General features: G+C 41.9%; 1 protein-coding gene across 9 annotated transcripts in view; it reads right to left on the reverse strand.

Annotated features, from left to right (window-relative positions):
• Nucleotides 1–14393, reverse strand: part of KLF12 (KLF transcription factor 12) — a 370886-nt gene that overhangs the window by 10934 nt on the left and 345559 nt on the right. For all 9 annotated transcript variants that reach the window (XM_048852274.2, XM_048852249.2, XM_075129024.1 and 6 more), the window contains one exon: nucleotides 13420–13577. In XM_048852274.2, coding sequence (XP_048708231.1) covers nucleotides 13420–13577 — 158 coding nt within the window. The remainder of the gene's footprint in view (nucleotides 1–13419; nucleotides 13578–14393) is intronic.

Below are 14393 nucleotides of genomic sequence, written 5' to 3' on the forward strand. Positions count from 1 at the left end.
ACCTGACCATTGTTTCAGAGTAGCAGCCATGTTAGTCTGTATCCGCAAAAAGAAAAGGAGTACTTGTGGCACCTTAGAGATTAACCAATTTATTTGAGCATAAGCTTTCGTGAGCTACAGCTCACTTCATCGGATGCATTCAGTGGAAAATACAGTGGAGAGATTTTATATACACAGAGAACATGAAACAATGGGTGTTACCATACACACTGTAACGAGAGTGATCAGGTAAGGTGAGGTATTACCAGCAGGAGAGAAAAAACAACAACACCTTTTGTAGTGATAATCAAGGTGGGCCACACTGGTAGATGATATATGCCATCATGTGCCAGCAATGCCCCTCTGCCATGTACATTGGCCAAACCGGACAGTCTCTACATAAAAGAATAAATGGACACAAATCAGACGTCAAGAATTATAACATTCAAAAACCAGTCAGAGAACACTTCAATCTCTCTGGTCACTTGATTACTGACCTAAAAGTGGCAATTCTTCAACAAAAAAACTTTAAAAACAGACTCCAATGAGAGACTGTTGAATTGGAATTAATTTGCAAACTGGACACCATTAAATTAGGCTTGAATAAAGACTGGGAGTGGATGTGTCATTACACAAAGTCAAACTATTTCCCCATGTTTATTTCCGCCACCTACTATTCCTCACACGTTCTTATCAACTGCTGGAAATGGCCTATTTTAATTATCATTATAAAAGGTTGTTTTTTTTTTCTCTCTCCTGCTGGTAATAGCTCTTACCTGATCACTCTTGTTACAGTGTGTATGGTAACACTCATTGTTTCATGTTCTCTGTGTATATAAAATCTCCCCCCTGTATTTTCCACTGCATGCATCCGATGAAGTGAGCTATAGCTCACGAAAGCTTATGCTCAAATAAATTTGTTAGTTTCTAAGGTGCCACAAGTACGCCTTTTCTTTTTCCTGACCACTGTGTGATTTCAGAGTAAATAACCATTTATCACGAAGTCTGGTTGGTCCTGGTGGTAAGATAGACTGGAGAGTCTAAGGGGAGTGTCTGTGACTTCATGGTAGGATGGTTATAGTGATTCAGGAGTTCACATTTTTTACTGGCTTCGTGAAATCTAATTACAGAACACACCACTAGTTTGGGGGTATCTGTCCTGTTTTTGACCGTCTGCCCTGAGGTAGACACTCATGGTTGTGAGCCACTCCAGACAGCATGACAACAGCATCTCTCTTGGACAAGGGGCGTGTGTTTTATATCAGCTGAGCAAGTTTGGGAACTAAATTATAAGACTGAGATGGAGCATAATCTACCATAATCGATTGGGGCATACGACTTAGTATTCAGGGTTCTATTCCTTGTTCTGACACTAACTCAGTGTGTGACCTTGGGAAAGGGAATCAGTTTCTCCATGTGCAAATTGGGATAAAACAGTTTCCCCAATTAAAAGTAAGTATAAAATCTACATCCAATAGAACAGAGGGAATTTCATGATGCTTTTGACAATTCTTAATGCTATTATTTATATTCTCAGTCACTGATAATTCAATTCAAAGTCAATTACTTTTATGTTTCCTTATCTTTACATGTTCCCTCTACATATAGCTCTTGCTCTCACCTGTATTACTCTGCCCCGTTCTATAGCATGGCTTTTACTTGTTATTATATCCACTGTGTCCCCTCCACTTCACAATCATTCATATTTATTGCCTCCTGTCTTTGTGCATGGTTTCACACTATCCTCTATGCATACAATGACCAGCTTGTTCTCATTTGCCAACTCACCACCCTTCTCTCCTTCAAACTGTCCTAAAAAATCTCTTCTTCTGCCTTGCCCACAAGAAGTCATTCATAATGTGGGGAAATAAATGCACAAAGTTATACCCAACTTACTGTGTCTGTATCAGAAGAATGGAGAGGAGAATAAAACCAAAATCCTGCACCATCACTGCTTTATTTTGACTCTTCAGGTTTTTGACTCACTATGTTGATAGGACCTATATAATACTCTAAGACAGACAGATAGACTTAACTCTTTGGGACAGGGATTTTTTATCTTTTACCTATTGCACAGTGCCAATCACATTGCTGATGCTTAACACATAGTAAACACTAATGTGAGTGACAATAATTATTAAATCAAAGGTAATAATAAAGTTATAAAGGTTTCAAAAGTTTTGCAGAAGAAAATACACTTTTCTAGAGAATTCAAGGTGTTCACAGAATGGAAGTGACAGGTTTCCTTACACATTGTAAGGAGAATGGTCACTTTAGATAAGCTATTACCAGCAGGAGAGTGAGTTTGTGTGTGTGCCATGGATCAGGACCCCACTTTGCTAGGTGCAGTACAAACACAGAACAATGAGATGGGCGCTGTCCCAAGTTATTCACAGTCTCATTAAATAGGCCAGTGGCAGACACCACCAATTTGAATGACTAAGTGTACTCACTCTACACACATGCACATCATGCATCATTTGAAAGCTTATTACATCTACTTCAAGATGAGGAATCATGTGGAGCTGTCAAGTGGTGCCATTACCTTAGAAATGGGAATAAACAATGACACCACTAACACATTAAAATGACTACTTTGAAATATTTGCATTCATTTGTTATTTAATGACCCTATCTATTATTTCAAGACATAAAATTTAATTTCTCTGTGACCTCCATGCACCACAACAACAAACTCTAATAATAAATTTGTACAGGTATTACTGAAATGTAACAGCACCGGTGACATTTCCAGTCAACATCATTATCATCACCGTGTTCATCTTTATGATCTCTGTTGAGAGTTACCGCAGTCTTCATTGCCTTGGATGCACACTGTGTGCAGGGAAGATTGTTCCAACTATAGACTCAATTTCTTGTGCAGTGACACCTACTGGTATAGGCCCAAATATGATCTTGTAGAAGTTAAGGTACCATTGGACCCTAAAGGAACACAGGCGGTAATTCATCATCCACATTTTGCCATCCATATTGCAATGGTGATCCCGTATCTGGTTCACCTGTGTGCAAAGGCATTTAAATCTTGGCTTGCTCATGATGCTCTTTGGACATGTTCTTCAACTGTCATCACATGGGGGGAGTTTGGCCAGTGACTTGTCCCTTTTGATGGCGAGATTGAAAGGCAAGCGATTCTGGCCTCTGTGGGTCTCCTTTTCTTTCTCGGTCTTGTCATACAGCATGGCTACCAATTTCCTTGCTGCAGAAATTGCAGTTTGTCCATCACTCTCTCCCAATTTTGCAAGATCTCTGAAGTGGTAAGATACCTTTGCTTTGACAACATTAAACACACATTCCTTTCCCCTGCCCCCAAAATCCAATAGGGATGACACAGAGTCATATCCTGTTAATGTGTGTACAGCAGGAAGTGTGCTGCTGAAGTCACGAGTGCGTACATCACAAATTGCACACACAGATATAAAGCGACCCTTGTCAGTTGTGCTGGTAATACCAGTGCCTGTTTCATAGAATCATAGAATATCAGGGTTGGAAGGGACCTCATGAGGTCATCTAGTCCAACCCCCTGCTCAAAGCAGGACCAATCCCCAATTTTTGCCCCATCCCTAAATGGCCCCCTCAAGGATTGAACTCACAACCCTGGGTTTAGCAGGCCAATGCTCAAACCACTGAGCTATCCCTCCCCCGATCTTCAATCCACATGCTACCTATGTGTTCCATTTTTGGAAAGTAGTGAACAGCAAGGACCAAAATATCTCTATCAGGTGACCTAATTACTATGATTCCTTTGACACCAAAAGACCCAAAAGCCAGGCTGCACATACAACATTCAGAAGCATCCTTGTGTCCACTTCCTCCTGAGTACTATGCAAGTCTTGGGCTTCTTCAGCACCTCTACTGGTGATGGACTTTGCTATTTCCCCATTGGAAAAGCCTCCAGCAAGGAGTGTTTGTGTTGGGTGTGTTCCTACACTCTCAGGTGCATTTGGAATGATATATTCACAGAGGAATTTTACAAGTGACTTCTTGTTGGACACCACGTTTAGAAACTTTTTCCATGGAGGCACAAGGGCATCCACCAATCATCTAGTATTTCTTGCATCCAACCTTATATCCTGTCCGGCATTGTCTTTCTGCAGTTTTCACAGAGTTACTATTCTCGTATCTGTCAAAGACTTCACTTACAGAATTAGCTTTATCAGGTCCTTTCAGGACCTGCCCCTAGTACATCAGAGGTTTGGAATTTGTCTCCAACCATCATTTGTATTACAGCCATGGCATCTCTGATGTACACTGTATGAGGGGGAAGGGTCCCAGAGCCCAGGCTCCAGCTGGAGCTCAAATGTCTACATCACAATTAAACAGCCCTGTAGCCCAAGCCCAGCGAGCCAGAGTCAGCAGACATGTGTCAGCAGCAAGTGTTTAATTATAGTGTAGACATACCCATGGGTGTGTGTAAGAGTGGAGGGGTTTTACTGTCCTTTATGCTGCTTTGTGGCTGTGCATCCTGGACTACAATCTGGCCATGAGAATTTGTAAGAACTGTAGTTCTGGAAGGTAAAATATTAAGTGATAAATTAGAGAAGATTTTATTCTGCATAACAAAAATCAGTATTTCCTTGTGCCATGCACAGACAAAACCCCTATGCATTTCATATTTACAAAGTCAAGAGGCATTGCTGCAAATATTTTTCATAACCTAGAGACAAGAGCAATCACAGATAAAATTAGACCACTTTCCTACATCATTCCCAACAAAGTGCTTTGGAGTAAGTGTGGGCACTTTTCCATGTTGGCCCCATATCAGACTTACAATGCAGAATAATTATTCCCTTGCTTTGTGTGTGCTTAAGGTGAATTTAGTGCTCACAAACAGCTCCAGATTAATGAAATAATTTAATTGTCTGCAGAGAGGTTGTATGATGAGAATTGGAAGTACTAGCTTTTTGTGATGTGGACTGCTGCCCATGAGGAACTGGACTAAGAGATTCATCTCATTACACCCAGGCTATGGGTGTGTCTACGCTTCAGTAAAAGACCTACAGATGGCCTGGGTCAGCTGACTCAAGTTTGCGGGGCTCAGGCTGCAGGGCTATAAAGCTGCAGTGAAGATGTTCAGACTTGGGCTGAGCCCAGGTTCTGAGACCCTGCGTGGGGGGGAGGGTCCCAAAGCCGGAGTTCCCGCCCGAGCCTGAATGTCTATACTGCAATTTCATAGCCCAGCAGCCTGAGCCCTATCAGTCCAAGTCAGCTGACCTGGGCCAGCCGTGGCTGTCACATGAGTCTTTTATTGCAGAGTAGATGTACCCTATCAGGCTATTAGATGCTATCTACCCGGGATGCAGTAGAACTGGGAAGTCAGTCCCCATAGCCCATTGTCAATTTCATGAGTTATCTGATGCCTAATTTTTAAATATTATGGGCCCTATCCTATGACAGTGAAGCCACTGACTCCCATAGGAACAGGATCAGGCTCTAGGAGCCCAGTTCAATAAAAGAATTTGGCTATCTTCCATGCTGCAGCAGCCTGAAGAAAGAACCAGAAGCCTACAAGTGGGGACTTCCATGAGATGCACTGGTTTCCACAGTGAAAAACTCTACTGTTTATTGAATTTGGCACTACATTTTAGAAAGTCTTTCTTAAAAAATAAAAGTGAACCCAAGACAAATATAACTTCCTATTTTATTTAAAATACAGTAATTTATAAATTGGTTTTGTTTATTTAAATTTCCAGTTTTCTAGCCCAGGATATGGGCCTGGTCTTGCAGCCCTTTAAACCCATTGGTATAGTCACATGAAGGGCTGCAGGACTGGAGCTAAGGGAGCAGGCAAGACATGCATGGGGGAGGGAGTGGGAAAAGAGATGTGTTAATTTTAGACTAGGCCAAAACTCTACAAAACTAAAACCAAATCCAAACGGATTATCTAAAGGATAATGCTTCCTCTTAATATTTGTCTAAAGAAGGGATTACAAGCCAATAAATATATTTTTGTCATGTACAGCTGGCAAAAGGCATTTACAATTCTTAAAAAAAAACAAAAAACAGATAGTAAATGGAGTTTTAAAACCTACAGAGCAAAAATAACTTTTTTGGTACCTCTTATTTCTTAAGTCTGCTCTGAAACGCTGAAAGGAAAATCTGAACAAAGACTAATGACAGGTGTCCTTTCATATTAAAATAATATATGGAGCAACAGTGAGTGAGAGGAATGCAAAGTTTGAAAAAGCACAGACTAAACAAAACACCCATGTATTCACTAGCCCTCTCTCTACTTGGCTGGCATTTCAAACCAGCTGAAAAGGAACAACTTCTGTCATAGGAAATACAGGCACTTTCTCAGGTACACAAATGCATAGCTGAAAAGTTTAGTGTCTCCACATAACACTGGTGAAGAGCCCAACACTGAAAAATGGCCTTCATTATGTCTAAGGCTATAAGTATTTACTCTCAAATCTGAGTGATGCTATTGATCAATGACACACCCTCACCCCCACCCTCCAAGGTTCAGACACCTATTTGACCTTATTGCTCATTGCTATTATATTAATGAAAAATAAAAAAATAAAAAATCTGTAAAGTTAAATATTAACCAGTGTAAATTGAAAATTTCTCCATCAAAGTACTATAAGATTTACCTGAAATGAAGGCAAAAATTATGAGCACAGTGTCTCTGACCCAGTGACTTCTTGATGACAACTGACAGAGGGCACAGAGGGTGCACAGGATTTTACAGAGGTCCCCTGTGTCAGATATATGTGTAATAATTCATGAAAGGGTGACTTGTGAGATCTCTGCCAAGAGCCAGTAGCCTATTGCTCCTCACAGTCATTGTGAAATGTATGTACTGATAATATTTAATATTTATTTGTCTGTACTGATAATTATGTTCTTAAGGCAGGTAACCAGGAGGTGACATACCTTGGACAGGTTCCTTTCAAGCAGGGGGTAACAGACGCTTATCTCCCTCTTATAGTCTTATTTGCATAGCGAGCCAGCTGCTGACTGAGAGACTGAAATCTACAAGAAAGGAGTACTCAGGAAAAAACAACCAGCAGGGGGATGTCTTGCTTATGAATAAGGACAATGGATTGTTCTGATATATCTGGGGATGCAAAGACACCCGGGATCTTTCATCAAGGAGGCAAGCTGACATGAATGTCTCATGAATGGATCACAGCCAAGCCGGGCTGTAAATGGCTGGAAGAACTTTGGGTGAGCAGGGCTCTATAAAACAGGAAAGCATCTAGTTAAGTCAGTCTAGGTTCTAGAATGTGTGTTCTGATTTTATTTTATATGTAACCATTTGTTTCCAATACTTCTACTTGCTGTCACTTGTCTCTCTAAACTTGGTTAAATAAACTTTTACTTGCTTTCACTAGAAACATATCTAAATGCTGTGTGTCAAGCAGAACGGTGATCTGATGTGAAACTGTAAGCTGGGAGTACTGCTCCTTTGTAAGCAGCAAAGCTTTGTCCAGTAGACCTGAGGCTGGACACTCCAGGTCAACAGTCAGAGGGCTCAGGGTCTGGAGTGTGCCTATCGCTAACCTGTATAGAGAGTGGGGCCTGAACAGGCCTAGAAGGGAGTGCTCGTGTTGCCCGGGACTAGTGGACCCACAGCAGACACAGACAAGACTTCCTTGCGCTAAGGGCCAGTGGTAGCAAGGTGCCTCATAGGGTGACCAGGTGTCCGGTTTTCGACCAGAACACACGGTTGAAAAGGGATCCTGGCAGTTCTGGTCAGCAACTGGGCCGTTGACTGTCTGCTTGAGGTAAGCGCCGCTGAGAGCCTGCACCCCACCCCAATCCCCTGCCCCAGCCCTAATCCCCCTCCCATCCTCCGAACCCCTTGGTCCCAGCCCGGAGCATCCTCCCGCACCCCTGACCTCTCATACCCAGCCCGAGCCCTCACACCCCCCACACCTCAACCCCCTGCCCCAGCCCAGTGCCCCCTCCTGAACTCTGAACCCCTCATTTCTGGCCCCACCCCGGAACCCACACCCCCAGACCAGAGCCCATGCCTCCTCCCACACCCCAACCCACTGCCTCAGCCCGGAGCCCCCTCCCATACTCTGAACTCCTCATTTCTGGCCCCACCCCAGAGCCTGCACCCCTAGCTGGAGCCTCACCCCCTCCAGCACCCCAGCCCCAGGAGCCAGCCCCGTGACAATGAGCGAGTGAGGGTTGGGAGAGCGAGCAATGCGGGGAGGAACAGAGTGAGCAGGGGGTGGGGCCTTGGTGAAAGGGCAGCGTATGGGCAGGGCCTTGGAGGAGGGGCAGGGCATGGGTGTTCTGTTTTGTGCAAGTAGAAAGTTGGCAACCCTAGTGCCTCACAACCCTGGGTACTCTCAGGAAGCATCAAAGGGCCACACCTAAGACCTTACTTTGTGGGAAAAACTCACCAGCTCTGCATGGCTCACACCACATTATCCCTTGGTATGTGGGGTGGGAAGCTGTGGGCATAAGCCGTGCTTTCCCTGGAACAGATGAGCCAAAGAATCATGGAAAAATCCAGTTTGAATCCTGTATTTTCTGGGCCATGTGTGCAAAAATCAACTCCATTTCCTGAGCCGTTAGCACCTGTATCAGCCTTGCTACCATTGGCTCCTCAGTGCACTGCTCCATATCCTGATTTTCACATGTACCCCCACATTTGGCCCATTTTGAGTCCTGAGGATTATTTGGGTCTTAAATTCATAAAATATATGAGATTTACATTCTCTCTCACTCTCTCTGTTTAATCAATGTTGCCTGTGAAAATTATAGGCCCTAATAAGCAAAGACCAACTTTGATATAGGTGGAGTGGCTGTTTAAATCAAGATGGAACATTGTATGCTGGCAAGTGTAGTTTTTACAGATCACACCTCTCAGTTACAGGGGAGCCACATTGTAAACAGCAGTACATAAACTTTGTCCACATTTGAGATAAAGACTCTACCAGTGCAGAAAGGCTGCTAAAGCACATTAGATTTCCAAAGATGCCAATATACAGGATTGCTCCCCTAGACTAGCACAACAACCAACCAGGAAAACCTGCAGTAATACGAACAGTGACTCTTTTGATATTCCTATATTTCATTATTTATTTCATACATATAAAACAAAGTTAAGTGAAGCTGCTGTGGGTGAAAAAGAACCTCAGTGTTTCTTCATCTCACAACTCTCTCCATCCCAAAGGCCCCAATACATGTAACATCTCCTCTGCCATGCTATGGCAGCTAGCCTAAACAACCCTGAAGATACTTACATACTTATTTAAATTTGTAAATGGAGAATAATTTGAAGTCTTGGATTTGTCCTGAGAAAAAGAACCCTACCCAAGTATATAGCTTTTGTCTTAACACTTTAAAAATATCAGCTTCATGTTCCTTGGGACACAGCTAGATTTTAGTTAGAGTTGTTTGGAAAAAAATGTGAAGACGGATGATACACTCTGAACATTTTTGCAATATTTTCCTGCTTTTCTCTGAAATTTCAAAATTTCCATCCTTCTACAGAGGAGATAAAAACATACTCACACAAAAGTGAAAAACTTTGCACAACTCCCCCCTCACACACAATTTTTTTGGTCAAAAATTTGTAACATTTGACATTTGCGCCCCATTCTAGTTACAGAGAAAGATCTAAAAACTAGGGCTGACTGAAAATTGAAGCAAAATTTTCCTGAAAATACGTTTTTTCCCCATTGAAATGTCGATGAAAAATTTCATCAACATTCTAATTTTGAAATGTCTAACCAACTCTGCGGAAAACTTTGAAGAAGTAAAGGAAATTTAATTCTGTAGGACCTATTAAAACGTTTTAAAAATAATGACTTCCCCCCCTCCCCCTTTCCCCATATCAAGTTACTTTCTATCGCCAGGTGTTTGCCTCCTTAGGAGGTTCTAATAAAATAACACCACTACTGCCACCACACAGTTAACCACCCCTCACAACTTTACGCAATTAAATTCCACGGTATGAATGATGCTGCTCAGTTATTGCACGGATTAGGACCATACAAGTACATAGGTAGAATGCAATGAATACATACTTTGGGTATGAATACAGTAGAGTGCTTTCGCCCTTCTGATCTACAAAGATTACTCATTTGAAGAGTCACATATTACCAGTTTTCTGTGAGTTCAGTGAGACAGAAACTAGCCTGAGAAAACCCAGGTCATCTGATTTCTCATAGTTTCTTCTTCTTCTTAAGGGAGATAATAAATCTGAGCACACGCTGACTGCAAGCCCTTCAGGCTCCCATCATACCTGATATTTTCTAACCTTTTTAGATGATTTGGCAAAATAATAATAAAAACCTGATACTGAAAAGATAAATTTGATAGCTGGTACTGGTGACTTATGAAATGTTCTAATTTAATAGCGAGATCAGTTTGAATGTTTTGTGATTTTCTAATTGCAGAAACAATTTCTTATTCAAGCTCACCACCTAGTGGATTCAATAGCCAAGAATGAGAGTTAATTGTTTACACTAGCATTTGAAGTAACATTGGTGAACAGTACTTGCTACTGATGGCATCTTCAAGTATCCAGGTCACACAGGGAAAAGATGATATGATATTACTGTCTACAGTTCCTTTTTAAAAATTAAATTGAAAAGAACTATAGTTTAATGTCAAAATTCCTTAATAAAATATTTTTAAAAGTTTACTGTATCAAAATGATTATGTATCTATTTCATTTGCTGTAAATATATATCAACAGTACAAATAAATATTAAGGAGCTTTCACACCAATTCTGCTCAGCTAAATTATTTGTAGCAAGATCAAATGGCGCAACACATACAGCATGAAAAATTAAAATTATACAATGCCAAGTTTCTGTGATCTTTTATCAAAAAGAACTTGCTCACCCTTGTGTGCATGGCTGTAAGAATTCATTTATACCTGTCCAATACTGCACACTAATTGCTATGGGTCATACATAAATAATTGACTCAGCTTGCCTGAGGCAAAGGTAAAAACTAAGATATAAATGCAAGATGAGATTAATACCTACTGTAAATTCACAGTCAATGCTGCATTTAAGGAAGACTATGTGAACTTCTCACAGAGACCGGAAAGGTGTTTTGTAAACCTGTTCAGTTTTAACAACACATTGCAGAATTTCTTATCTGATAAACTAGTTGCCTAAATTTGATACTCACCTTCTTTCTGTTTAATTTTTATTGTGTAAATGGAAGCACAGATAGAAGCATAACAGTATAAAGCAGTCAACATGTGTACATGCTGTGAGTTTTTTTGTGGTACTTTTCTTTGAGATATTTTCAGAAGGAACAAACCAGCAAAAAAGATCACTACAAGATTCCCCAAAGCAGTTGTCGTGTGGTACAGGTACAAAGACTCCTTTACGCCCTAAACGCTACTGAAAAGTAATTCTAGATACTAATGCCATTTTCAAACTTAGGGGCCTAGCTTTAGGTCCCTAAATATGTGACCAGCCTGACTTTCAGAGGTGCTGGCCACCTCCATCAACTTGGAATCAGATTGAAGGGGGATCAGAGTGTGTGTGTATGTGCGGAGGGGAGGAGGGAGCAGAATTAAGAGAGGACAGCAAACAAGAGTAAACTGAGAGGGAGGACAGTCAAACAAAATATAAGGAATGCGGCTAGGGATGGGCAGTTACAGGAAGCGGAGAAGAGCACAGCCTGCCTAGAAGAAAAGCTGATTACAATTAATAGGCCACTGGAGCTTTTCTTCCATTTTGGGAGGGGATTCTTTTTAGTAGGGGGGATAAGGATGGAGACTGATTCAGTATTGCTTTCAACAAAAGGTGGCAATCCCACCCACCAAATAGACCTATTGGGAAAACTGATGCAGACGTGTTAATGATTTCACTTCTCTAACAAGTTTGAACTGGTCCCCAGATTTTACCTGGAAAATGGAAATTTGTTATTCTTTTCCACAATAAATTTTTCCAACACATACAAATGCTGAGATAGTTTGTGCCAGATACATCAAGTCTAAATTAATACAAGACTTTTCCATGTCAAAAGTGTACTGTAGTGTCATCTTATCATTAGATCATAACTTCCCATTTCCCAACTAGCTGCATCTGTCACAAGATGAACTGAAAGAAATATAAGTACTGAAAGTGGACATGGTCTAGTCGTCTGATCATGGGACTGTGAGCCAGAGATTCATAAGTTCTAACTAAGGAGTTGTATTTACTGCTAATTTAAGTAGTTATAATAACTTTATAACAACTCCTTGGCCCCTGAGCTCCTGGCCTGGGAAGCTTGCCCCCAACCCCTCCCCTGCTGTTCCCCGCAGCCACACCACCGTGCAGGCAGCGGGGCTGCAAGCTCCTGCTGCTCTGAGCGGCATGGTAAAAGGGTGGCAGCGGCGCGTGTGGCGGTGGAGGGGTTGGGTAGGGGGTTCCGGGGGGCAGTCAGGGGACAGGGGGTGGTTGGATGGGGCAGTCAGGGGTCGGGGAACAGGTGGGGTTGGATAGGCGTGGGAGTCCCGGGGGGCCTGTTAGGGGGCAGGGGTGTGGATGGGGTCGGGGCAGTCAGGGGACAGGGAGCAGGGGGGGTTGGATAGGGAGTGGGATCCCGGAGGGGGCGGTTTGGGGTGGGGGGTCCCAGGAGGGGGCGGTCAGGGGACAAGGAGCAGGGGGGGTTGGATGGGTCAGGGGTTCTGACGGGGACAGTCAGGGGACAGGAAGTGGGAGGGGGAGGATAGGGGGCTGGGGCCAGGTTGTTTAGGGGGCACAGCCTTCCCTACCCAGCCCTCCATACAGTTTTGCACACCAATGTGGCCCTCGGGCCAAAAAGTTTGCCCACCCCTGCCCTAGACACACTGAGAGATTAAACAGAAAAGAGCAGATGCTTTGGCAGTCAACTTCGTTTTAATGCTTAGATCTGAAGTTATAAGACATTAAAAATGTTGCTGAAAAAATTCTATCCCGAGTTCTTTAGTATCACAACATTCAGCTTTGACACTGACTACCTCCATGGCCTTTGCAAAGTCATTTCATTATTATTGTTATTACTGTATATTATGTTTTATCTGTATTAAAGTAATGCCTACAACCCTCGACTGACATTGATGCCTCCCTGTACAAACACAGAGTAAAAGACACTCCCTACTCCTGAGAGCCTATAATCTGAAGAGACAAAAAAACCCCCAAAGGGTGGAAGGGAAACAAAGGCAGAGTCGCGTGCCCACTGGCAGAGCTGGGAACAGAAATCAGGTCTCCTGACTCCTAGCCTAATGCCCTATTCAACAGTCGACACTTCCCCTCTGTTTCTGTCTCTGGCCACTTCAGCAACCTGTTTCTAAGTGTACCTGCCCGTAAAATTATAACATTCACTTACTTCAAACTATTACATTCACTTACTGGTACTGTATCTCCCCTCACAACACTGTCATGAGGAACTCTGTAAAGAGTTTTGAGGATATAAAATGCTGTATAAGTACTAAGCATTATTATTATATTCTCAGCAAAGTACTACCTGTGTGTGTCCGCCGGTGAGCCTTCAGATGAGAACTTTTTGTGTATACTTTGTTGCATCCTTCAAAATCACACCTATGGATGCGCCGCTTCCTGGAGTCTGGGGACTCAGACCTCCTCTGGCGCCTTGTGCTCTCAATACTGAATGGTGAAATTGAACTGTAAAATACAACAGAAGCAAAAAATTAAGACAAAGGAATATCATGCAACTTAGACACAAACTTATGAAATCGCAGAATACAATAGTTTGATATGCAATTTGGTTTGTTACTGACATGTAATTACAGGTCATAGAAAAGGAAATCAAATTCATTTATAAAAAGAAACCATCAAGAATATTTTGGAACTTAAGGAACCTAAAGTACTAAAAAAGGAATTGTTATGATCTGTAGTCATTCTCCACCAGAGTACCATTAAGACTACCTTTGAAAATCTTGTTACATAATATATAATAGGATAATAATATACAGAACAAGTATCATTTTTATTTCAACGGGTGTGGTGGTACTAGCACTTCCGAAACAAAGCATTTTTAGGGGTTTTAGAAATTTGGCTGTAAATAGTCTGGGTTAAAACTAGGCATAAAATTTTTCAGTCCATGATCATACTTTTATGGCTGCCCTAAACTGGGATTTTACCAGTTTTAAAGCCATAGTGGCCTGATCTATAGAGTTCTTTTTGTTTAAATATTATTTTTAAGCATTATCATAATTTAGAGTTTCCCAGTGTTTGTGTGACCTGCATCCATATTCTAGGGAGTTTGTGAAAATGGACAGAGTCCTTGAAATCAAAACTGAGTAACTATAAAACAATTCCTAGGAGAATACTGTCCATCAGTTACTGGATTATGTGACATGAATAGAAACAAATCTAGCTGGCAAGAAAATGGTTTAGGAATTGCATTTTGGTATCTGCAGCAGGTTAGAGAGTTGGGCTATGTAATTCATGGAGATAAATCATACTACCCCAGAAACT

The sequence above is a fragment of the Caretta caretta genome, chromosome 1 (assembly GCF_965140235.1).
Source record: "Caretta caretta isolate rCarCar2 chromosome 1, rCarCar1.hap1, whole genome shotgun sequence".
NCBI classification, from domain to species: Eukaryota; Metazoa; Chordata; order Testudines; family Cheloniidae; genus Caretta; species Caretta caretta.